This window comes from Oryx dammah, unplaced genomic scaffold (genome assembly GCF_014754425.2).
Source record: "Oryx dammah isolate SB20612 unplaced genomic scaffold, SCBI_Odam_1.1 HiC_scaffold_18, whole genome shotgun sequence".
NCBI lineage: Eukaryota > Metazoa > Chordata > Mammalia > Artiodactyla > Bovidae > Oryx > Oryx dammah.
Window position 1 is genome coordinate 56,822,800 of NW_024070202.1, and position 27,194 is coordinate 56,849,993.

General features: G+C 40.1%; 1 protein-coding gene across 3 annotated transcripts in view; it reads left to right on the plus strand.

Moving 5' to 3' along the window:
• Positions 1–27,194, plus strand: part of DOCK4 (dedicator of cytokinesis 4) — a 468,492-nt gene that overhangs the window by 322,474 nt on the left and 118,824 nt on the right. For all 3 annotated transcript variants that reach the window (XM_040260165.1, XM_040260167.1, XM_040260166.1), the window contains exons 22-25: positions 447–617; positions 5,526–5,718; positions 18,860–18,987; positions 22,051–22,185. In XM_040260165.1, coding sequence (XP_040116099.1) covers positions 447–617; positions 5,526–5,718; positions 18,860–18,987; positions 22,051–22,185 — 627 coding nt within the window. The remainder of the gene's footprint in view (positions 1–446; positions 618–5,525; positions 5,719–18,859; positions 18,988–22,050; positions 22,186–27,194) is intronic.

Sequence of the window (27,194 nt, forward strand, 5' to 3'; positions counted from 1 at the left end):
GTTTGATGTCAGCAGATAAAGGTAAACAGGTGTACATTCTAAAAAACAAGCATTTTACTCATTACAAATTTGTCATCTAGGGCTGATTGAAGGTAAAATGCAAGTGGCAAGAAAACCTACCAGCAAAGCAGAATTATTTTTGAAAAACAAACCACATCTTTGTTAATTATATTAAAATCATCTGAGGATCAAAAACATTTAATGTTCATACCTCTTTAAGAATTACATAGAATTTAAAAATTATCTATACTTTTCCTCTCATTAGGTATTAGAGAAAAACAGCTCTTTTGCTATGAGTAAATACTGTTCAAAAATCACACAGGGCCTTAGTACTTAAATCAATAATTTAAAAGTCTAATGTTGTACTATAGTTTTGTGTTGTGTCATTGTTAAATAAATACCTTTGATTTTCTTTGAAACTAACATTTTAAAAATTTTGTTTTAAGGCCCAAGAATATATTTTTAAGTATATTGTTCAGTCTCGAAGGCTGTTTTCCCTTGCCACCGGAGGACAGAATGAGGAGGAATTTCGCTGCTGTATTCAGGAACTGCTCATGTCAGTTCGTTTTTTTCTTTCACAAGAAAGCAAAGGATCTGGAGCATTATCTCAATCACAGGTAATTGTTTTTTCATCTCTGCTGAATAGTGGAAAAAATGAGTCCAATTTATTTATTTTTACATAGCCGCCTAAGTGAATATTTTCTCCATCAACATTTCATAGCTCCAGGTTATATTTGTAGCTTAACTGACTTGGAATAGCCTTTTAAAAAGTCCCCCAGCTTCTGAGCACCAGCAGAGCAAAAGTTGGTAATGTCTTCCTTTGGACTGTTACCACCCTGAATGGAGAGCCTGTTGGTTTGCATCGGCCTCCGTTCCAGTTTCTAGAACTCACACTGATGATTGGAGACACCCTGTCAATATCACCTGTGGGGAGGTATTTTTCTCTAGCTAGTTTGCTACTGGAAGGACTGACGCTGAAGCTCCAATCTTTTGGCCACCTGATGTGAAGAGCTGACTCACTGGAAAAGACCCTGATTTGGGCAAGACTGAGGGCAGGAGGAGAAGAGGGCAACAGAGGATGAGATGGTTGGATGGCATCACTGGCTCAATGGGCTCATTGAGCAAACTACCAGAAGATAGTGGAGGATAGAGAAGCCTGATGTGCTGCAGTCCATGGGGTCACAGAGAGTGTTGTTTTGAGCAACAAAAACAACAATCTGCAGTTGTTTCCCCCAAGCCTGCCTTTTTTTTTCTTGCTACACTGTGTGAGCAGTTCCCCAACCAGGGATGGAACCCAATCCCAGGAATGAGACTGGTGAGTCCTAACCACTGGACCACCAGAGAATTCCCTCGTGCTTATTTTAATCCATGCACCTGAGGCTCATTGTACTGGTCTCGGCTAAACTGCATGTTGTTTTGTTTTCAGTTGACCCTAATCATCCTGGGAGTTATTTTCTATCACCAGTGCTCAGCGGTTGCTGCCAAAGTATATTACCAGGAGTAGCTCTCATGTTTTGTTAAGAACAGGATCTATCTACTTTTCAAATAGTGTGCTGAGAGGTCATTGTGCTGAGAGATCATTCTGAATATCTTTCTCTACTTTCTTAATACTTCTTGTACCTGTTTAATTCTAATAACTTGATTTAAAAACCTGTCAGATGGAGAAGCAACTTCTTTATTACTTTCCCCTGGAGACTTGAGACTTACAATCACTGTGAATTTGGATACAAAAAGGGATATTAGGAGACTAGACCCCTAGGAGTATTGTAGTAACTTGGTGGTGTTTGCAATTTGGAAGGCATTATATATAAAGGCAAAACACTAGAAATGTACAACCCCCCTCCAATAATAATGCCGTGTTTTTCTGACTATTTGGGAGCTGTTCTTGTTACTTTCTTCTTTGCAGAGGTGGACTTATCTTCCATCCCGGTAAGGATGTTGTTGTTTAGTCACTAAGTCGTGTCCGACTCTTCTGCGACCCCACAGACTATAGCCTACCAGGCTGCTCTGTCCATGGGATTTTCCAGGCAAAAATACTGGAGTGGGTTACCATTTCCTTCTCCAGGGGATCTTCCCAACTCGGGGATCAAACCCGCGTCTCCTGAATTGCAGGTGGATTCTTTTACCACTGAGCCACCGGGGAAGGCCCTGAGTAAGGATACAGGTTCTTTTATTATCATTTTGGCTTCTCTTATTAATGATATAATCACTGAACTTTAGGAGACTTGCCAGAGATCTCAATGTCAAGTTGCCAACTAATCAAACCTTATTTATCAGCTAGTGATATTTGAAAAGGATATTACAACAGGCTAACCATATATTCCTTTAGATCAAAATTCTCAGAAGTTCACTACTTTTATAAAAACTGTTGAAAATTTCAGTTTTCATTTTGAGATTTTTCTTTAAAAAAAAAAAAAAAAGAAAAACCTCTATCAAGGATATAACGTAGCTAATTCATAACTGAAAAATATTCTCCTACTCTTGAGTAACCTTAAGTCATGGTTTCTCAAATGAGAATGTCTTGCTATGGACTCATGAGATTTTTTTCTTCTTTAAAGTTAGAGAAACATTCTTTTACCTTAGTTATGTTATGCTGAATCCTAGCCATCTCTCTGAGAGATTTGGGCTCTGAGGTACAGCCATGATATAGAGCAGCTTCCTTTTCTATATTTAACCTCCAACTGCTCCTGATTCTCTAAATTCTACCCCTCCATCAGGATAGTGAAGCAACTGGGACTTCCCTTGGATGTGCAGTGGTTAAGACTTAACCTTCCAAGGCAGGGGTTGTGGGCTGTATCCCTGGCTAGGGAAGTAAGATCCCAAATGCCCTGGGGCATGGCCAAAGAAAAATTAAAATATTAAAAAATATATTTTTTAATAGTGAAACTTTCACACCTTCAAAGAATCATATTTGACTCTTCTTTTTTGACTGTTAGCTTTTTATCGGGAGGTAATATATAACACATGTACATGGTTTCTTAGTTTGGTGCTAAGAGAAAATTTATATAAAGAAGTGGTTAGTTTTCTTCATTAAGCAGGGAGGACTTTGTCCCTCTATATTTTGGGAGGAAGGAGAATTCTAAACACTTCTTCCCATTCCAAGTCCCCCTTTGACCCCACACGTTCATAGCTCTCTCTTCTAAGATGGAAGGTGTCACTAATCTGATTGATCCAATATGTTAGGTTTCTGTCACTGCACAACAAATGGCCATGCTGGTGTTAGATGACACCCATCTATCAGGTCAGATTCTGTAGATCTAAAGACGTGGTTGGATTTTTGGCTTAGGGTCTCCTGTAGCCAAAAGCAAGCTTTGACGGCTTACCTGGAGGCTCTCAGGAGGAATTCACCTTCTAGATCTTTCAGACTTTGGACAGGAATCAGTTTCCTTATGAGTGAGAGTCCCATTTCCTTGCTGGCTGTCAACCAGAGGTGGGGAAGGAGCTCTTAGCTCCTGGAGACCACTCACATTCCTTGGTGTACGGCCCCTCTGATCCTCAAAGCCAGGCACAGTTTATCAAATCTTTCTCATGCTTCAGATCTCTGAGTTCCCCCACCATGTGTCAGAGAACACTTCTGCCTGGGAACAGCATCAGGGGACGGATTTCTTGGAGATCATCTTGGAACTCTGCCTACCATGTCCAGAGCCAAGGATAGCCTTTGGTCTGGATTCTTGCCTTCAACACAAAAGTCCCAGTTTCCTTGCTCCATTTTGGATTTTTTCCATGTGAGTTACAACTCAGCAAATTCTGTCTCCTGGAGGCAGAATAGGCCATCCCAGCAATCCTTCCAGTCAGATCAGTAGACAGCTTTTCTGTAGAGCTGATACTGCTAGGAGGTTCATTTGGTCCTCCTGGCCTAAGCCCAGCCTGCTAATAATTCTTTCCTTGGGAGCAGGACAGAAGGCTAACTCAGCTGTCTGTAGTCCATTCCAAGGACAGCTCTCTACCCTGGGAACCCCAAGAAAAGAAGAATGGTGAAAGGCATTGAGCCCTGAGACCCTGCCCCAAATTCCTATTAATTATCTTTTCTCTTTTTGTCTTGGATACCAGGAAGATCAAAACAATATCATGTTTTTATTATTTGCAGTAAAAATCTTTAGCTTAGATACCTGTGCAACTCTCTTTCTGCCCTCATCACAAGGTCTTTTTTTGTATCCTTTTTAATAATTGCATCTTACACTGCAGGCACAAATATCTTTTTGAAATAAAGAGGTATAAATAAAGAATTGACACATAATTAAGGGATTTCTGAGGAACATCAAGTTAGGTGACTTTTTAGTGATCAGAAAGCTGGCCTCATTTAATTTTTTTAAGCTTCATCTTATGACTCAGTTCTTTGCAGAGTGAAATGAAGGTTATATAAATATAGTCTTTACTGAAAAAATCTGGTTATTAATTTTAAAAGCATTCAAGTAGATCTATAATTTTTAAAAGCCAAAGGGAGAACATAGCTGTTGACCCTAGCACCTTGAACATTCTGATGGTTCTGACATCAGAAACAGGTCTCGGCTCTTCAGCATATTTCTGCTACTGCTATATAGGTAGATACCAAAGTCCACAAATTTGAATTCGATTCTGTGTTTGAATCATCAGCACATGTAGACCTGACCCACTTTCTGCTGGTGTCAGATCTCATTGGTAAATCCGACAGCTGTTGAATCTCAGCATATTAGAAACATGTGCCTCTTCCTCCACCAGGTGGTTGATCAATTTTTCTTTCCACTGCCCTCCTTTTGTGGAATTTTAAAAGGCTGAGTTTGTTTTGATGTACAGTCTTAGCCCAATTTTTAAAGTAGGCCCTTCAGGGTTTGATGTTAGCATCTATTTTTTTTTCTTTTAAAAAATAATGATCAGGTTTCTTTATTTATGTAAATAATACTGTTCTTAATACACACAGTTTTGGATTTCCATTAGATCTTGAAGTAACCTGAGGGGCCATGCTAATGATCTTGTCATTTTACAGGTGATGAAACTGAACCTTAGGGGATTAAAATGACTTGCCCAAGGTCACAGAGTTGATTAGAAGTCAAGCTAGTCCTACATATAATCTTATGCCTTCTGATGTCCTATGTTTTTTCTTTAATCATAAATTGAGTGTTTTAGGGAATTGATGTGTTTGGCTTCTTAAAGGTAAATGAGATTTAAATGAGCTTCTCCAAAAAGAATGAAACATAAATAATTACAATCCAGGTCTTGGCTGAGTATTCCTTCCATGTGATCACACTGCCTTCTGCTGAATCTGTGGGGGTTTTGTCCATCACTTTGCTAGTGTCAGTTGTTTTACAGGATTTCCCAGTTTTTACTATGTTGTACCTTTGCATATTTTGAAAAATTGCTCCATTTTAGTATGCCTTTTCCCCCTAAAATTTGCCCTTTTAGTCTTTTTAGATTTGGGTACCAGAAGCATTTGACATTCTATTTCCTACCATTTAAAAATATTTGTCACAGTCTTAAACTCACTGACATTTTTATAGCTGATTTCTCAGGGCATATCTGGGAATTGACTTAAATTTCTTCTTTTAAAGGCTGTGTTTCTGAGCTCCTTCCCAGCTGTGTATTCGGAGCTGTTGAAGCTCTTTGACGTCCGGGAGGTGGCCAACTTGGTCCAGGACACCCTGGGCAGTCTGCCAACCATCGTGCACGTGGATGACGCCCTGCAGGCCGTTAAACTGCAGTGCATTGGCAAGACCGTGGAAAGCCAGCTCTATACCAACCCAGGTAAGGTGTTGGGTTTCTCAGATGAAAGAGTGTCTCTAGAAAGCCCTTACTTACATTTTCTAGTCATAGGCCAGCAGAAGCAATTTAAAAAGGAAACTAAAAACTTCTTTCTCAGAAGCATTGTGTATTTGGATGGTAGAATGAGTTTATTAAATAGTCAGACACAAAAGTATGGCTCTTAAAACTATTTCTGGAAAGAGTGAAAATTCTAATAATTAAATTGTTAATTCAGATCGCAACAAGTTGTAGTGTAGAGCATGCTTTTTTCCTTGCTGTAGATTTTTTTCTTTTAACATTCAACAAAATTAAAAATTTTTCTTTTCTGAGATGCTTACAGGAACCTGCTATAATCCTTGTTTATCTTATTTGTCCTTAGAAGTTTCCCATCAATATGTGTTCTGAAAGTGGTTGAAAGTTTCAGTGTGTTGTCATTTTTTATGTATTTTATCCTAATAGCAAGGGACTACTTGCTAAGTTGATTTTGTCATAATTTTTTTTTTTGGTTTAGTTGCTAAGTCATGTCTTACTCTTGCGACCCCATGGATGGCAGCCTGCCAGGCTCCTCTGTCCATGGGATTTTCCAGGCAAGAATACTGGAGTGGGCTGCCGTTTCCTTCTCCAGGGGATCTTCCCGACCCAGGAATCGAACCTGGGTCTCCTGCATTGCAGGCAGATTCTTTACCGACTGAGCTATGAGGAAAGCACATCTTGTTTTCCTCTATTATTTTTTTTTAAATAATAAAATGCCAGTCTCACTTTAAATTTTATTTTTAACTGTTTCCATCATTATCACTGAATCAAAAACTTTTAAAAATTATTTTTTGAGAAATCTCTTTTCACATGAATACATATACATGTGTGTTGTATTTTTGAAATAGGTCTAAAATAGAGTTTAGAAACCATTTTTACATTATTTTATTGTGAAACACTTTAAACATAGAAACTAGACTAGAACATAATAAATCTCAACAATGGGAGATAGTTACTTTAGATCTTTTAAGAGATTTCTCATTATAGAACTAGGCCCTCTTGTATATACTTACTTCCTTCATATACGTTTCCACTATCAGATTCATTTCTGTTTTCTATGCCTTTATTCTGTAGCTCTAAAAACATGATTTTTTACCTTTTCAAAATTTTTTCATCTTTTAGTCTTTATATAATATTATATTGAATGTCATTCTGTAGAGTGCTTCTTTTTGATTAATATTGTACTTTTTAATTCTCCCATGCTAGTAGATATAGCTCTTGTTCTTTTTTACTGTTATATAGTAGTCCCATGAGTATTTGTATATCATGGTTAATTTATCTTTTCTTCTGTTGATAGACTGTTAGTATGTTTCTGATTTTTTTTCTGAGATAACAATGTTTCAATGAAAGAGGCTTCAGCCTTCTGATTTCTCCCCATGAAAACACATCTCATCCTGGAAAGCAAGATGCTTCTTGTAGCAGTTTTCAGATTGTACCCCTCAGAGCCCTAGGGTTCTGCCGCAATGATTAGGGCTTCCTTGAGGGTGAAGAATAGGCGGTTTGAAGTAGAAAGGATGAAGGTCCCAACTAGACATCCAAATTTGACTAGAATATTAATTCTGTCAATATCAATTACCAAACTAAGAAGAGTTTATTCTATCAGAGGAATTGGTGATTTTTACCATATTTCTCTCTTACTGGCTAGATAATTCTTTGTTAGGTTAAAGTCTGACACAGAAAGAGCAACATAGATAATGAAAACCATTTTTAAATGTAAGGAAATTATTTTTGTTCATTATTGCCCCTAGGAGATGTGTTCTGTCTGTGGACTCAGTTCCCTGTTGATTACTGATGCTCAGGAGGTGGTAGAGAAATCATACTGGGTCTCTGTGGGAGGTGGTAGAGAAATCATACTGGGTCTCTGTGGGAGGTGGTGAGATTATTTACTGGGGCCAGAATAGAAGGACTCAGACCCAGGGAGCATGAACCCTGAAAGTCCTCCAGTGCTGGGGATTAGTGATGTGGAAGAGGGGAAGGGGAAGCCAGCTTCACGTGTTCTGTGGGACACTCCTCGTGGAGGGTAATTATGGGGAAACATAAACTTCAAGAAACAAAGTGACTCCCAATCAGTAGAACACATTGAAGCTCACGCAAGTAAGCTGGTAAGAGGCTTGACTTCCATCAGTGCCCCCAGGAGGATGGGATTAGTGACTCGCTGAGCTTCCCAGGTGGCACTAGTGGTAAAAAAAAAAATTACCCAGGAACCAGAACAACAGCAACAAGGAAAAACCATGAATAGCATCACCAAACGATGGTGAAATCAGATTCATGTTTTAGATAAGTTTTGACCTGTTAGTTTCCTGCTGGTACCACAGCGACTACCACAGACTTAGTGGATTAATGTAACTCAAATTTCTTATGTTACATTTCCTTAGGGCAGAAGTCCAAAATGCTTCTCACTGGCCTAAAATCAGGGTGTGGACGGAGCAACATTCCTTTGTGTAGTGTGTAGGGAATAATTTGTTTTCTTGCCTCTGACAGCTTCTAGAGGCTGCCTACATTTCGCCCCCTCCTTCATCTTTAAAGCCAGCAGTTTAGCATCTTCACATCTCTGATTGTCTAGCTGCTTTCACTTGTAAGGACCTCTATGTTTACATGGGTCCCACCTAGATAATTGAGAATAATCTCCCCAGCTCAGCATCCTTATTTTAATCATTTCCGAAAAATCTCTTTAACATAATCTATTCACATAACATATTCACAGGTTCCGAGAATTAAGATGTAGATATCTTTGAGGGGAACAATTTATTCTGCCTACTACATAGGGGTAAAACGAACAGTTTAAAAGCAGTGTGATGGTATAGCTCCATATATAAAAGGCAAAAACACTCAGGAGTCTATGAATTCTATTTACTTGTTGGAAGTAAAATAAGTGGAACATGAAGTCCTACAGTTATATGAGTACACACATCTTGGCCAGATGGAAGTTACAAATGATGCTTTGCTGATTAAAATTATAAATCTGAACAGGGGAAAATAAAATAGGGATAAGTACATTACATGGTATTAACTGGCTATGTATTGAGCTGAAGACAAAGTATTTAAGTCTTGATGGCCTTAATGACAGTTCCATTTCTTAGAACACTGAGTATGGCAGAGATAATTGCTACTCTGAGCTGAATTCTGATCAACAAAGATGAACTGGTTAGTGATAGAGAAGTGAGAAGGATCTGAGAAAGTGACCTCATTTTCTGGGGCATTCATATTAGCCAGAAAGGCGTACAGAGTACAGTCAGCCCATGCTTTAAGAAAATAGATTTCAAAATATTTTGGAAAACAAGACTGTAGATGTTACAAGCTCCTTAGGAGAGATAGAAAGTTCTGAAAATTGTCATTGTATTAGAATCCTATATTAGGCTTCTCCAGAGAAGTAGACACAATTGTGTGTGTGTGTGTGTGTGTGTGTGTGTGTGTAGATTTATTGTAAGGAATCGTCTTATGTGTTTGTGGAGGCAGAGAAGTCCCAAAATCTGCAGTTAGCAAGCTGGAGATTCAAAGTTGGTGACATAGTTCTAGTCTGAGTTCCAAGGCCTAAAAACCAGGAGAGGTGTTTGTATAAATTCCAGTCTAAATCTGAAGGCAGGAGAAGGTGGATATCTCAGCTGAATGACAGGCAGAGAGAGTAAACTCTTCTTTACTCCACCTTTTCTTGTATTCAGAGCTTCAACGGATTAGGTGAGGCCCACCCATGTTGGGGTTTACTTAGCCTACCAAATCACACATAATTCTCATGAAGAAATACACTGGCACACCAAAGATAGCATTTAACCAAATACCATTTAACCAATTCCTCCCATGGCACAAATTGACATATAAAATTAACCAGTGCAAACCCCAAAGAGAAAAAAAATGGAGGAGATATGCAAAGGAAGCAGTATGGCTGCAGAATACTCCCAGCTGAGCTTACATTAGAAATTAACACTCACGGAAGGCAAAGAGGGACACACAAGGTCAACACCACAGAAGGGAACAACAAAAGTAGGAAGGTGGTAGGAAGGTTCAAGCCATCTTGAGTTAAGGGGCAGAAGGCAGCCTCAGGACTGGAGGCATTCTACAGCTAGGCAGAGCCCCGCAAGGTGAGAGTCTAGGGTAGCTGACCAGACCTGAAAGACTTAGCTCAGATTTGACATTTAAGCAGCTTGTTATTCCACGTCTAAATCATCCAGGGTCCAGGCAGGCTTATTTAAGGTATAACAGTTGAGCCGCTCACTTTTCCTTTTCTCCCCACAATTCTATTCTTCCTGTTTTTTGAAGGCCAGGAGAAGGTCTCAGTGATGTTGGAGAAGACAGCTTGCCATGAGTAAAGAGCAGATTTGAAGGATAGAGGTTAAGGCAGGGGGAGGCAGAAGCATGGAGAATGGGGGCTGAGTGGCAGTTGAAGTTGTGGGAGTGAGAAGGTGGGTGTTGAGTCTTCTCAGACCACAGGGCAGGCTCTGGGGGACTGTGGTTTTGCCTCCGTTTTCACTGGGCCCCATCGCTTGGTGCTTGACTTGTTCAGCAGAGGTCTGCACTTATTCCCGAGCTATTTGCTTGCTAAGATAAGGTCATACGTGTTTTTACTTTGGGATAATTGAGCAGTTTCTCAGGCAAACCGCAGTGTAGATAATAGAGGTGAGCATAAACGCACTGAGCGTGTAGTGATGAGAAACATGCTGATGCTGCTTTCTATTCCCACAAACTGAAGAACCAGGTGTCTTAGGGATTTCGTAAGAAAGTACCCAGAAGTCATTGTGTTTTCCTTTTGCCAGAAACCCCCCAGTTCCCTGTTAGCTCTTTTGTGGACTTGATGGCCGCAATGAAAAAGTAAAGGAGAAAGGGAGGAAGGTGGACTGTAAGACTGTTTTCTTTAAGGACATCCTTGTTGTTGTTATTATTTTTAATATTTGGCTGCACTAGGTCTCAGTTGTGGCATGCAAGATCCAGTTCCCTGAGCAGGGATCAAACTGGGGCCTCCTGCACTGAGACTGTGGCGTCTTAGCCACTGGACTACAGGAATGTCCCCATAAGACTGTTTTTAAAGTTTATTCTGGGAACGAATGCCTCTACCTGTCCATCCCACCCCCCCATTTTAGGCCACAATATAAAAAAAAGGATGTGTGATGGTGTATCTATTAATTTGACGACTTGAAGAATAAAATCTTACTACAGTTGATGAGTGCCTGTAGCTTTTCTTTCTTTGAACTTTAGGTAAAGCCGAGTTGAGTATTGACTTTTCTTGCACTGTAATTAAATTTCTTTCACGTTAGAAAATGCCACTTGCTCACAACTTTTCTATTAACCATAGCTTACACTGTAGCAGACAGGCCTTGTAAAGATGCACGGAGTTGCAGGAATGAAGAATGCTCTTTTTCCCCTCAAAGTAGAATGATAATGCCCTGCCCACCCGCCTGGTCCCATCTCAGTGTTACTTCACTCTACTTGGAACCGACTTTCTCCTGCTCTGAAATCTGAATCAAGTTGATCCATCTTTACCCTTCAGGATTCAGTTGAACTCTCATTTTCTCAAGAAATCTCTTATCTGCCTCACCCATCCCATTATCAGTCTCATTATTTGGCTTTTTACTTTTTGGATAACCTAACACATCTGTAATAACTGAAGAATTGGTGATTTAGTTGTTTCAAGTCTGTCTCTCCCCCCTCATCCCAGAAGAGCCTAAAATAACATGGGTTGTATTTATCCTGAAGACAGTTTTATCTCTAGCTTCCATAACAGTGCCTGGTACATAATAGACACTTAATAAATGCTTCATGAATGCTATGTACTAGGTCATGACCAGGATCAGGATGGAGCAGGAATTGTTGTTCAGTCACTCAGTTGTGTCCAACTCTTTGTGACCCCATGGGCTGCAGCATGCCAGGCCTCCCTGTCCATTACCAACTCCCGGAGCTTACTCAAACTCATATCCATTTTGTCAGTGATCCCATCCAACCGTCTCATCCTCTGTTGTCCCCTTCTCATCCTTCCTTCAATCTTTCCCAGCATCAGGGTCTTTTCAAATGAGTCAGTTCTTCGCATTAGGTGGCCAAAGTACTGGAGTTTCAGCTTCAGCATCAGTCCTTCCAATGAATATTCAGGACTGATTTCCTTTAGGATTGACTGCTTTAATTTCCTTGCCATCAAAGGGACTCTGAAGAGTCCAACACCACAGTTCAAAAGTATCAATTCTTCAGCGCTCACACATCCATACATGACTACTGGAAAAACCATAGCTTTGTCGGCAAAGTAATGTCTCTGTTTTTTAATATGCTGTCTAAGTTTGTCATAGCTTTTCTTTCAAGGAGCAATCATGGCTGCAGTCACTGTCTACAATGATTTTGGAGCCCAGGAAGAGAAAATCTGTCACTGCTTCCCTGCTTTTCCCCTTCTATTTGCCATGAAGTGATGAGACTGGATGCCGTGATCTTAATTTTCTTAATGTTGAGTTTTAAGCCAGCTTTTTCACTCTCGTCTTTCACCTTCATCAAGAGGCCCTTTAGTTATCCTTCACTTTCTGCCATTATAGTGCTATCATCTGCATATAGGTTGTTGACATTTCTTCCGGCCATCTTGATTCCAGCTTGTGCTTCATCCAGTCCAGCATTTCTCATGATGTGCTCTGCATATGAGTTAAATAAGCAGGGTGACAGCATACAGCCTTGTCACATTCCTTTCAGAATTTTGAACCAGTCAGTTGTTCTATGTCAGGTTCTAACTTGCTTCTTGACTTATATACATGTTTCTCAGGAGACAGGTATAGTGGTCTGGTACTCCTGGCTCTTTAAGAACTTTCCACAGTTGGTTGTGATCCACATACTCAAAGGCTTTAGCATAGTCATGAAGCAGAAGTAGATGTTTTTCTGGAACTCCCTTGCTTTCTCCATGATCCAGGGTATGCTGGTGTTTGATCTCTGGTTCCTCTGCATTCCTTAGTATTTTGCTTTAAGGGTGGGAGATTGAATCCACTGGATAAGAAACCTGGGCCACGCAGAGATCATTCCTAGCCCTGGGCTGTTGCCTACCTGTGTGGTACTGACTGTGTGTGCATGGCAGGAAGCCCCTAAATCATCATCAGTTCTGTCCATTCTGAGCATTTTCTGTCCACCAGTGTCTGAAGGGCTTGTTTGCAGGTTCTGTTGATGTCCGTGACATTAGCAGTTAATTTCCTGGTATCTTGGATCACAAAGGTCTAAACCAACTCTGATTTCAGGGCTTTCTGTCCTGCTGGTGCTTCCCTGCAGCCAGCCACAGCCAGACCCCCTACCCACCTGGGGTACCATCTCTGCATCCTGAGGCTGCCACAGAGCACTTGCTTGGGAGTCCTGCTGGTGTCCAGCCTATACTGGGACAGTTGGTGGAGAATGGCTGGAAACCCTGCATGCCCCTACAGGACTCACGGCCTTCACTCACTTGGGGACAGAGGACTACAAGGATGATTGTCTAAAGCTTTGTTGCTAGAGGAACAAAAATGAGAACTTTCCTTGAAATTAACCTCGAGGAGGAAGTTTATCAGCATTTCTTAGCTGCTGCTTCCTCTTCCTACCCCCACACCTTTTGAAAATTGCTAATGGGATCTGAAGCCTTCTCCAGCTGATCTTCCCAATCCAGGAATGGAACCGGGGTCTCCAGCATTGCAGGTGGATTCTTTACCAGCTGAGTCACCACAGAAGCAATACGTGAACCGTGAACTTCCTGATGTTCAAGCTGGTTTTAGAAAAGGCAGAGGAACCAGAGATCAAATTGCCAACGTCCGCTGGATCATTGAAAAAGCAAGAGAGTTCCAGAAAAACATCTATTTCTGCTTTATTGACTATGCCAAAGCCTTTGACTGTGTGGATCACAATAAACTGTGGAAAATTCTGAAAGAGATGGGAATACCAGACCATCTGACCTGCCTCTTGAGAAACCTGTATGCAGGTCAAGAAGCAATAGTTAGAACTGGACATGGAACAACAGACTGGTTCCAAATAGGAAAAGGAGTACATCAAGGCTGTATATTGTCACCCTGCTTATTGAACTTATATGCAGCATACATCATGAGAAACACTGGGCTGGAAGAAGCACAAGCTGGAATCAAGATTGCTGGGAGAAATATCAATCACCTCAGATATGCAGCTGACACCACCCTTATGGCAGAAAGTGAAGAGGAACTAAAAAGCCTCTTGATGAAAGTGAAAGTAGAGAGTTTAAAAGTTGGCTTAAAGCTCAACATTCAGAAAACGAAGATCATGGCATCTGGTCCCATCACTTCATGGGAGATAGATGGGGAAACAGTGGAAATAGTGTCAGACTTTATTTTTGGGGGCTCCAAAATCACTGTAGATGGTGACTGCAGCCAGGAAATTAAAAGACGCTTACTCCTTGGAAGAAAAGTTATGACCAACCTAGACAGCATATTCAAAAGCAGAGACATTACTTTGCCAACAAAGGTCCATGTAGTCAAGGCTATGGTTTTTCCTGTGGTCATGTATGGATGTGAGAGTTGGACTATGAAGAAAGCTGAGTGCCAAAGAATTGATGCTTTTGAACTGTGGTGTTGGAGAAGACTCTTGAGAGTCCCTTGGACTGCAAGGAGATCCAACCAGTCCATTCTGAAGGAGATCAGCCCTGGCATTTCTTTGGAGGGAATGATGCTGAAGCTGAAACTCCAGTATTTTGGCCGCCTCATGCGAAGAGTTGACTCATTGGAAAAGACTCTGATGCTGGGAGGGATTGGGGGCAGGAGGAGAAGGGGACAACAGAGGATAAGATGGCTGGATGGCATCACCGACTCGATGGACGTAAGTCTGAGTGAACTCCGAGAGTTAGTGATGGAGAGGGAGGCCTGGCGTGCTGCGATTCATGGGGTCGCAAAGAGTCGGACATGACTGAGCGACTGAACTGAACTGAACTGAACTGAACTGAATGGGAGCTGGCTTTATCTCTTTGTGTACAAACAAAATAAAAAGTAAGACACACCATACAATGAGCTCTATCTGAGAATCTGAATCTGAGTGTTTTGACCCTTTCAAGGACAGAAGCTGCATAACAGAGTCTACTGTTTAGAAACTTACTGTATGTGCAAGTCTGTGTTTTGTTTTTTCTTTGAGCCTTTTTCTGTTTTCCTTTGAGCCTTCTTGATGACTCCAGGTGTTTTGTTTTAAAGGTAAGAATTAGCATTTTAACCAGGCAGCTCGTTTGGCATTTACCCCTCGATTCCATCATGTGCATTGGCTGATATTGCCCTAGTAATGGAGAAGCAGCAAATCTTCAGGCAACTCATATATTTCTTTTTACACACACCACACACTAATTATTTGTCTGCCTTACATTTTGGCAGTAGAGATTTCCTTAACAGTTGGTTGCAAATTGAATTTTTAGAAATCAAATCCCACTGGCTGCAGGAACATATCAGAGAAGCTTTATCTTCCTTTCTAATTAAGCATCACTAGGCAGTGACTCCTGTCATTTAAGCTTTCAGTTTCCTTTTCTTTGTTCTTTTTGTCAAGTAATTGTTTTATAAATAAGTATTGGGCTTCCCTGATAGCTCAGCTGGTAAAGAATCCACCTGCAATGCAGGAGACCTTGGTTTGATTCCTGGGTTGAGAAGATCCCCTGGAGAAGGAATAGGCTACCCACTCCAGAATTCTTGGGCTTCCGTGGTGACTCAGCTGGTAAAGAATCTGCCTGCAGTGCAGGAGACCCCTGTTCCATTCCTAGATCAGGAAGATCAGCTGGAGAAGGGAAAGGCTACCCACTCCAGTATTTCGGCTTGGAGAATAGTCCATGGGATCACAGAGTCTGACAGAACAGAGTGACTTTCGCTTTCAGTTTCATTGAAGTTCCCTGGTAAGGCTTCCTGTTGCAGGGAAGCCTGCAATGAGTTCTACTGAATTTTAACACTTAGTGTTCATTTTCTGAAAGTGAAGCATGACTGTGACTTATGTGGTTTGTTTTGATGGTAAACCTCAGGCCAGACCTCATTGTGTTGGTAGCCCGGTGGCAGGCATTAAAAGAAATATAACTCCCAACCTCACTACTGAAAGAAATCAAGAAGACAAGAGAAGTCAGGCAAACATCCATAAAGGCGCTTTCCGAATTGTGAATACTTAAAATTTTTATTAGGATACAGGATCATTCATTTTTTCACTTATGGATATACCTTATTATACTGGCTAGGAATCCAGTGCAGTGTTGAATTGGTGAAATTGGCCTTCCTTGCTTTATTTTTGATCTTAAAGACAAAGCATTCAATCTTTTACTATTATGTTGGCTAACAGTAGGTATTTCATCAATGCCCTTTATTAATTTGAGAAAACTATCTATTATTCTTTAATTATCACCTTTTGTCATTAATGAATGCTGAATTTTTCACATTTTCCATACATCTGCTAATATAGTGAATCACATTGATTGATTGACTTTCCTTTTTTTTTGGCAGTCTGATTCCAATTTAGGCTTTATTGTGCTTAAATTAAAAAAATTTTTTTTTTATTTTACTTTACAATATTGTATTGGTTTTGCTATACATTGACATGAATCTGCCATGGGTGTACATGAGTTCCCAATCCTGAACCCCCTCCCACCTCCCTCCCCATATCATCTCTCTGGGTCATCCCAGTGCACCAGCCCCAAGCATCCTGTATCCTATATCGAACCTAGACTGGCGATTCGTTTCTTACATGATAGTATACATGTTTCAATGCCATTCTCCCAAATCATCCCACCCTCTCCCTCTCCCACAGAGTCCAAAAGTCTGTTCTATACATCTGTGTCTCTTTTGCTGTCTCACATACAGGGTTATCATCACCATCTTTCTAAATTCCATATATATGCGTTAGTATACTGTATTGGTGTTTTTCTTTCTGGCTTACTGCACTCTATATAATCCTCTCCAGTTTCATCCATATCATTAGAACTGATTCAAATGTATTCTTTTTAATGGCTGAGTAATACTCCATTGTGTATATGTACCACAGCTTTCTTATCCATTCATCTGCTGATGGACATCTAGGTTGCTTCCATGTCCTGGCTATTATAAACAGTGCTGGGATGAACATTGGGGTACATGTGTCTCTTTCAATTCTGGTTTCCTCAGTGTGTATGTCCAGCAGTGGGATTGCTGGGTCATAAGGCAGTTCTATTTGCAGTTTTTTAAGGAATCTCCACACTGTTGTCCATAGTGGCTGTACTAGTTTGCATTCCCACCAACAGTGTAAGAAGGTTCCCTTTTCTCCACACCCTCTCCAGCATTTATTTCTTGTAGACTTTTGGATCGCAGCCATTCTGACTGGTGTGAAATGGTACCTCATTGTGGTTTTGATTTGCATTTCTCTGATAATGAGTGATGTTGAGCATCTTTTCATGTGTTAGCCATCTGTATGTCTTCTTTAGAGAAAAGTCTATTTAGTTCTTTGGTCCATTTTTTGATTGGGTCGTTTATTTTTCTGGAATTGAGCTGTATAAGTTGCTTGTATATTTTTGAGATTAGTTGTTTGTCAGTTGCTTTATTTGCTATTATTTTCTCCCATTCCGAAGTCTGTCTTTTCACCTTGCTTATAGTTTCCTTTGTTGTGCAGAAGCTTTTAATTTTAATTAGATCCCATTGGCTTATTTTTGCTTTTATTTCCAGTATTCTGGGAGGTGGATCATAGAGGATCCAGCTGTGATTTATGTCGGAGAGTGTTTTGCCTATGGTCTCCTCTAGGATGATTGATTGACTTTCAAATGTTAAAACAATTGTTCATTCCCAGGATAAACCTATTTAATCACTGTATGTGTGTTATGCTAAAATTTTATAAGAACTTTTGCATCTATGTTGATGAGAGATAGCAAATCTATAGTTTTGTCTTAAAATGTCTGACTAATTTTGGCATAGATAATACTGGCCTCATAAAATGAGTTAATTGTATACCCTGTTTATTCTATTTTCCAAAAGGATTTGTGTAGACTTGATATGCTTTCTTCTAAGTATTGCTTCATAGAACTCATAGAAGCCACCTCGGTCTGGAATTTTCCTTGTATACTCCTAATAGCAAGTTGAGTTTCTTTAATAGTTATAGAGTTATTTAGCTTATCCATTTTTCCTTGAATGAGTGAGGTGGGATTATAGCTTATACAAGCTGTGTGTAAGACACATAGATGTTTGTAAACCAAAATTAATTCATTTGAATTGTTTCACAGATGATATCTTTTAGAAAACCAAGCAGGATGGGCTGGGGTATTTGCAAGTGGGCACATCCTATAAATAAAATTCCCATTATGGACTCAAGATAGGCAGTAATTTTGTGTTCATGACATCACATTGAAAAATAAACCTTCAGGACAACAGGCATATTCACTCTTACTTTTTCAAAATATTGGAACATATACTGCATATAAGTCATTTTTAGATTACTTATCACCTTACTATTTCAAATACTTATGACAAGTTAGAGATCAAAAATATGAAAAAATATTCAAGAAAAGTAGAAGATAGTTTAAGATAGTCATGACGTGAATGTAGTCAAAGTTCCAGACAGAGGAGAGAAGAACTAGCAGTAGCAGGAGGGAAATAATACTAGAAATAATTCAAGGCAAGTTCCCAGAACTAAAGGGCATGAGTTTATAGATTTTAAGAGCCATGACAAAGTATATGACCATGAAGTTTTGAATTGCAAGGAATAATTTTCTGAAAGCTTTCAGAAAGAGAAACAAAAATAAAAATCTGATCATGGAGAAAGGGTTGGAAATCAGAATAGCAGGAATTGAAAAGTGTTAATTTAGCCAGAAATTGTGATATAACTCTTTTAAGAGGCTGGAGAGAAGAAAAAGAGGTTAAAAAACAAAAAACTAAATTCTCATCTACCATAGTAAGAAGTGAGTCAATGATCCATCTCAATGAAAAGTCTGGAGATAGCAAGAAAAGCATGCTATTTAGGTATTTGGTAGTACAAACAAACAAACAAACAAACCTGTTTCAATAAAAGAGTGAAAGGCCAGTAGTCATGGGTTGGAGAAGGGACTACTGTTTTTCAGTATCAACTTTGTAGAATGAGTACTTTTCTAACTATATGTGTTAATAATTTAGCAATTAAAATTAAAGAGTAGATAAGGATTTGCACGAGGTTTGCATGGGCCTGTTAACTATGACACTAATACTTCTTCTCCCTCCAGATTCCCGGTACATTCTCTTACCTGTCGTGTTACATCACCTCCACATGCACTTGCAAGAACAGAAGGACCTGATCATGTGTGCACGGATCCTTAGCAACGTATTTTGTCTCATCAAGAAGAATAGCTCAGTAAGTAAACACAGGTCATAGGATATAGTGCCCAGCAGGTGGCTTCTTTAAGTCTTCTGAGAAAACACCAAAGAATCATCCTTTGAGACTCTCGTTTTCATTGCCATCTGTGTTGGACTTTTTACTTTTCTTCTAAAGGAATCTCTTTTTTTTAACCTTGTAGGATGGCTGTAGCCCCAAATAACCTGCGTGTCTTAAACTTGTATTTCAAGAAAGAACTGAATACCCAATGAGAAAAATTAGAAATCTCAAAGCCTCCCACATGTGTCTTTAATCTTGATAAATCCTCTTTGGCAAGAATAAATTATTGCTTGCAAAGACAGTCTGTTTGGGCCCATTTAGTGAAAGACTGGATGATGATGGTCAGAGCTCGACCACAGGCCTTGGGCCAAGCCCTATGCACATAGTGAAAGCTAAAGAGAGGCCCAGGGGCCTGGTGGTATCTTGCACCACAACCATTACTAACCAGTCCATTGTCATGGCTCTAGGAATTCCTGTCAATGTTCCTGACTCTTGAGGAATTGCAGTTTGTATTAGACGATGCAGTGTCAACAGAGAAAAATCGCATGCTTGCTTATAAATAGGGGTAACCCCCTGCATGCTCATGGTTCAGAGGTCTGGTGTGAAGTCCATGTGCGAAGGATGTCCTAGTTTAGTTCCATCAGTTTGCACCTGTTTACTATGCAGCCTTATCCGTAACAACTTTTACAAAGCAGGATTGGCAGTGAATGTTGGGATGCCTGTTTCTCTGCCTCCCACTTACTAGCATGCTATCGTTTCCCCATTTTTGTTCCCTCGGAGTTATGATCACCTGCTGAAGAGCTCCGCAGCCAGCTGGCATGTGCTTCCAGTAGAAGTCTTGGACACCGGACTCTAGTACTGTGGGAACAGTTGTTGTTGTTCAGTTGCTAAATCATGCCCAACTCTTTGTGACCCCATGGACTGCAGCACACCAGGCTCCTCTGTCCTTCACCATCGTCCAGAGTTTGCTCAGACTCATGTCTATTGAGTCAGTGATACTTATCTAACCATCTCATCCTCTGTCATCCCCTTCTCCTCCTGCCTTCACTCTTTCCCAGCATCAGGGTCTTTTCCAGTGAGTCGGCTCTTTGCATCAGTTGGCCAAAGCATTGGAGCTTCAGCTTCAGCATCAGTCCTTCCAATGAGTATTCAGGGTTGATTTCCTTTAGGTTGACTAGCTTGATCTCCTTGCTGTCCAAGGGACTCTCAAGAGTCTTCTTCAGCACCGCATTTCAAAAGCATCGGTTCTTTGGTGGGAACAGAGTTGGCCCTTGAGAGAAAAAGGCCAGAAACTCTGTGTCTGAAAGTATGGTGCAAGATGCCTGCATAGGAGGGACCATTGCTTTTTACACACCCAATTCAGTAAAGTACAGCTATACTGTGCCTAGTGAGAATGTTTTTGCTAACCCTCATTGCTGAGAGTGAGAAGTAAGTTAAAAGCTTACTTCAGAAAACCAAAAACGTCGGGTGTAGGTACAGATGATTTTTTTTCCCTCCTACTTCATTGTTGAAGTTTTGGTCAATTTTTGCACTTATCTTATAAGGAAATCAGAGCAGAAACTCTGTTCTGGGGAGAAATCTTTAGTAGTTTTCTTTCCAGTGTAAGAAAGTTTAAATCCCAGCCAAAAGGGTCCTTCAAACTCATACTTTCTAAAAGATTTCTTTGCAAAAGTAATCTTCTTGCTACACAAAGCATTTGTCGTCACAGTCCTTCGTCTGGTGCAGGTATAGTAAGAACTCAAATCCAGGACCTTTAGTCAGTGCAGAAAATTTTGCTCTCTCTCTCAAGTTCTGGGGCTTAGATAGTATTCATTTTGCTTTGGGAGAGCAGTCCCACCATGGCCACTGACATTAAGTCCAGTCTGTAACTAACATCATTCATTCGGACTGAATGCTGTTTGCTAATCTTTACATTCATGGGAAATAGATGGGGAAACAGTGGAAACAGTGTCAGACTTTATTTTGGGGGGCTCCAAAATCACTGCAGATGGTGATTGCAGCCATGAAATTAAAAGACGCTTACTCCTTGGAAGAAAAGTTATGACCAACCTAGACAGCATATTCAAAAGCAGAGACATTCCTTTGCCAACAAAGGTCCGTCTTGTCAAGGCTATGGTTTTTCCAGTGGTCATGTATGGATGTGAGAGTTGGACTGTGAAGAAAGCTGAGAATCTAAGAATTGATGCTTTTGAACTGTGGTGTTGGAAAAGACTCTTGAGAGTCCCTTGGACTGCAAGGAGATCCAACCAGTCCTTTCTAAAGGAGATCAGTCCTGGGTGTTCTTTGGAAGGACTGATGCTAAAGTTGAAATTCCAGTACTTTGGCCACCTCATGCGAAGAGTTGACTCATTGGAAAAGACTCTGATGCTGGGAGGGATTGGGGGCAGGAGGAGAAGGGGACAACAGAGGATGAGATGGCTGGATGGCATCACCGACTCCATGCATGTGAGTTTGAGTGAACTCTGGGAGTTGGTGATGGACAGGGGAGCCTGGCGTGCTGCAATTCATGGGGTCACAAAGAGTTGGACACGACTGAGCGACTGCACGAAACTGAATTGAACTGAAAAATCACTTTATAGGAATAGTCATTTGCACTTAGGAGTTTTGGAAAATGACCCATGCAACTCCAGTGATGAGAAGAGTAAATGTAAACACAATCTGAAAAGATTACAAACTCTTAAAAAGATTACAAACTGTTAAAACCAAGAGGGATGTTTAGTGAACTGTCAGGCCCAGAGAGGCAAACTTAACTCACAAAGAAACACACACCATGATAGTGGCATAGCTGGTGTTCCAGATTAGTTTGGGGTGTGTTCCAGACCATCACCCAACCTTTTTACTTGCATCCCAGGTTCCCACTGCACTGCAGAGTCACGTACTCTTGGGTAAGGTGTTAACATCTCTGTGCCTTTTGTTTTCTATGAAAGGTCGTTCACTTAGATAAATTAGGGGAGGTCCAGGACTGACAAGCTTGAGTCCTTTGTTAGAACTCTTATTTTAGGCCACAATTTCCTGAGCACGTTATTATTTTTTTTCCTTTAGGAAAAATCTGTGCTGGAGGAAATAGATGTGATAGTGGCCAGCCTGCTGGACATCCTGCTGAGAACCATCTTGGAGATCACCAGTCGTCCACAGCCATCTGGCTCCACCATGAGGCTTCAGTTCCAGGATGTCACGGTAAGGCCATGGCGCAAAACTGCAGAGTTGTGCTTGTTAAAGCCTCAGTTGCTTTGAGGGTGGGTTGCTGTAGGAATCTGGGGAATCTGAACTTGGGAGATGATCTATGTTCATTTCAAATGTATGTAAAAACCTTCATTTTTACCAGGGGACGGAGGTAAGATGCGTGTTTGTTAAAAGATCTTGGATTAAGATATTTCTAATTGCAGAAAGGCCAAATTGGCCCAGTTTTTTTTTTTTTTTTTTTTTACTTTCCCCCATTTTGCCCAGTTGAAGTTAATCTGTGGCTCTATATCCTCAGTCTCCTTGATAATTGTGCATTCTCTTTTCATTCATCAAATTGCTTGAGAAAGTTAGAACAGTGAAACAGACCAATAGCAGTCAAGGGTCCTAAGTTTTGATTGTGAATTTTTCGCTATGGCTAGTAAGGATCTTAATTTGGTGGCAGGTTGGTGGGGGAGGTCAGTTTCCTCAGCTATAAATTATAGAAGCTTGACTCGGTGATTTTGAGATATCTTCAAGCTCCACTATTTCATGAATCTAATGTAACATGAGTTATAAATATTAAGACATAATTTATGTGATAGTTTATTTGTATATATATTTATATGTGGAGAGAGAGATGGATGGATGGGTACATAAATTTTCACATTTGAAACTCACATTCAGTTGACCAGTGTGGGCATTTTTTTTAAGGTCTGATTCAGAACATTCTTCTAAATACCACTTGCAGAAATGGCAGTAGATGCTATAGTTTTCATGGTTATTAACCAAAATGTTGGCCTTTTGCTGCTGTTTTTACAAATCATGCACTATAGAACCACTATCATAAGAATGTTTGCCTAGCTCCTGATGAAGTTTTTTTTTTCTTTCCCTTAAAGAAATAGAGGGTTTCCCAGGTGTCTCAGTAGTAAAAACCCCACCTGCCAGTCCAGGAGGTGCAGGTTCGATTCCTGGGTCAGGAAGATCCCCTGAAGGAGGAAACGGCAGCCCACTGCAGTATTCTTGTCTGGGAAGTCCCATGGACAGAGTGGGGTACAGACCATGATGTTGCAAAAGAGTTGGGCAGGACTTAGGGAATAAACAACAAACAGCAACAAAGTAGAAAGCCCACCCTGGCTGTCGTGCCAGGGTTGAATGCCGTAAGGATGGCCATCTTGTATTGCATTTTATTTTCTCTGCTTTCAGAGCTGAGATTTACCTGGTTCTTCCTGCCAAGCTCTGGGTTTGGGAAGCAAAGTTACTCAATTTCTTTTAAGAAACAAAGGTTAAAGATTGTATGAAAAAACTTCCTAATATATGTAATAGTTGTACTGCCTCATTAAAGAAAAGAAGAGCAAGCTATTCTCATGATCCGGTGGAATTTCATGTGTGAAATGCCACTTACCTTATGGGGTTAGCTTTGTGTATTTGGCAACTCTTTGGTCCATACTAAATGCTCAAAACATGCTGTTTTTTTCTTAAAACCACTGGAGATCATTATGGATTTGAAAGTTTGCGGGAGTTTGTTTTGAATTTTTTTTTCTGTCTTCTCATATTTTTCTGAAATTTTTATTTTGTGATAATTTGAGTCACATGCAGTTGTGAAAAATAATACAGATATTCCATGTTCCTTTTATCCAGTTTCCCTAATGGTAACGTCTTTTAGAACTATAGCACAGTATCGCAACTAGGATATCGACAGTAATGCAGTCAAGATGCAGAATATTCCACCACCCAAGAATCCCCTATCTTGCCCTTTTATAGTCAAACTCAATTCTCTCCCATCTTCACCTCCTTCTTAAGCCTGTCAACCGAAAAATTTGTTCTCCTTTTCTTGTTATTTTGTCATTTTAAGAATGCTGTACTTGAGTCACTTTGCTGTACAACAGAGAATTGGTACAACATTGTAAATCGACTATGATTTTTAAAAAATTTTTAAAAAGAATACTATACAAGTAGAACCATACAGTACATAACTTTTGTGATTGGCTTTTTTTTTTTTTAAGTCAGCTTAATCCTCTAGAAATTCATCCAGATCATTGTGTATGTGTATATATACATATATATAAATATATATATATGTTCCTTTTTAATACTCAGGAGTTTTCATGGTGTAGATGTGCTATACCGAAGGCCATCTTGTTTCCAGAATTTGGCTGTTACTAACAAAGCTACTATAGACATTTTCATGCAAGTTTTTATGTAAGCATAAGTCTTCATTTCTCTAGGATAAATACTCCCAGGAGTATGGTTGCTGGATTGTATGGTAGTAGCCTATTTTGGTCTTTAATAAATGGCCTTACCTATTTCCATAATGGGTGTATAACTTTACATTCTCATATATGCAGCGTATAATGAATGACCCAATTTCTCAGAATCTCATAAGCATTTAGTGTTGTTGCTTTGGGGAGTGGGGAAGGATGGGGACACTCTGATAGGTGGGTAGTGGTAGCTTATCATGGTTTTGATTTGCATTTCCCTAATGATTAATGAGGCCAAACATCTTTGCACATACTTTTTTGCCATCTATATATTGCTTTCAGTGGAATGTCTTTTTATGTCTTTTCTCCTTTTTCTAATTGGATTGCTGTCCTTGGTTGAATATGTCATTTACAAATATTTTATCCCACTCTGTAGCTTGTTTTTTCATCCTTTTAACGGGGTCTTTTTGTTGTAGAGAAAAAGTTTTTAATTTTGATGAAGTCCAGTTTATCAAGTTTTCCTTTGATGGATCATGCTTTTGATGTCAAGTTTAAGAAATCTTTTTGTCTAGCCCTCTATTCTGAAGGTTATCTCCTAGGTTTTTTTTTTCTTTTTCCCTAAAAGTATTATAGTTTTATATGTCATATTAAAGTCTGTGAACCATTTTGAGTTGATTTTTATATTCATTGTGTCAGATAATTTTAACATCTCTATTATCTCAGTGTTGACATCTCTTGTCGTTTTTCATTCGGTTTGAGATCTTCTTGGGTTTTTGTATGATGAGTGATTTTCAGTTGAAATCTGGACATTTTTGTATTATAAGACTCCAGATCTTATTTAAACCTTCTGTTTCACATGGCTTTATGTGACAATACTTAGCAAGGAAAGGGTTAGGATGCTAACTCACGATGGGCAGTTGGAGGCAGAAATCCAGGCTCCTTACCTTGGCTTCACTGACACAGATGAGTGGTCATGAAAATACCTGCCCCCTTTTTGACTCTCCATTCTGGAGACAGATGTTGGGGTATCCCATCACAGCCTTGTAAAGAGGGAAATCTGGACTCCCCATTTGGTTCTTGTAGGTTTGAAAACAGCCAGATTTTTGTGATGTTGAGCTACAGTAGAGAAGTAACTGCTTAAAGTTTTGTCTTGTTAAACTTACCCTTTCCTGGTGCTTTGGCTTAAGAAAGCAGGCTTTCTGGGAGGTGCCGAGCGGAGGCAGGGGTGGGGGGTGGTTAGGGAGATTGTTGCAATTACTGTTACTTCAAGGAGGCCAGCTTCTTCAACTCCAGGGGCAGAATATCGGAGGCAAAAAGAAAACCCAGAGAATGCTGCACCCTGTCCTTCCTTGGGTCTGAGGTCTCTAGCAGGCCTGTTCTCTTTCCACTTTCCAGAGTCATCTTGTTTGTTTTATATATAACGGAGGGGTTTTTGTTGTACTTGGGGAGAAGGAATTGGGAAAAACATATATACTCCAGCTTCCAAAAAGCAGAAGAAAGTCTCCTTCATTTTGGTTTTGCTGGTGACATTTCAACTGCTTCCTGGCAATACAGCTCCAACACAGTCCTAAAATTATAATGGCCGACCAAACAAAATCACAGGAAATGCTCCCTGTGGTCAAAGACTGCCCAAGGTCAAAAGCTAAAACACTTTGTCAAACTACTTTGTATCTATCAACAGGGTTGAAACTGTCAAATTTTTCTGGGCCATGCATGACCTGTAGGTCTTCACAGCGTAATGTTGTAGTTCAGTTGCTCAGTTGTGTCCAACTCTTTGCAACCCCTTGGACTGTAGCCCTCTGGGCTCCTCTGTCCATAGGACTTCCCCAGCAAGAATACTGGAGTGGGTTGCCATTTCCTCCTCCAGGGGATCTTCCCCACCCAGGGATCGAACCCGTGTCTCCTCCTTGGCAGGTACATTCTTTACCAGTGAGTCACCTGGGAAGTCCTCACAGAATAATAATCAGTGCAAATTAAGAGACTTGAGAAGGCAGTGAGTGATGCTCATTGGTGGATTTGGGCAGACAGGGGGTTTGTCTGGTTTGCTACAATTTTAGGAAAATCACATAAAGTGAAACCTTTCCCACACATAGCTGTTTTGTGGCCCTTGTTGTGTACCAAACCAAACTCTGGGTATGTGGGATGAAATTTGCAAGAAATGTGCACTTAAATAATTTGGTATCTTAGATTTTATAGATTTTATGCTTCAAGATAGGTTTTTATTCAAGTCCTCAGGCAGACCTTGTCTGAATCCTACTCTGCCCTTTGATTACCTGTACATGCTCTTGGGCAAGTTTCTGTTTAATTGCCTTTAAAATTGAGAAAGTAATTGTACTTATCTCAACATGAGTTTGAGGGTTTCGTCAAATCTATAGACATGTTTAAACAATATCAGTACATTTTAGCTATTAGTAATTGTGGTAGCAACACCAGTCCATAATATTGTTATTATTGTAGAAGTAATATCTATGTTGTTATTGTTATTGAATGAATCGAGTTTGGCTGCTTCCCATTTATAAGATCAATTACACACTCACAAATGGTAGAAAAGAAAGATGCCTTTAATCAAAATGCCAGCCATCTGGGGAGATGATGAACTCAGCATCCCGTAAAACCACTTCCAAAGATTCTGCTCAGCAACAAAACCTTTTAAAAGAAACAAGGAAGTAAGCTCAGTTTATCATTGAGATAGGGTGTCAGAATCACCACCATTCTTCAACTGTGTGCAGATTTGTCCAACCCTTCTGATCGTCCTTTAGGTGTTATCTTGTTCATACAGTTCGGTCACACATTTTGTTCAGATTACTGAAGGGAAAGCTAGAAAAG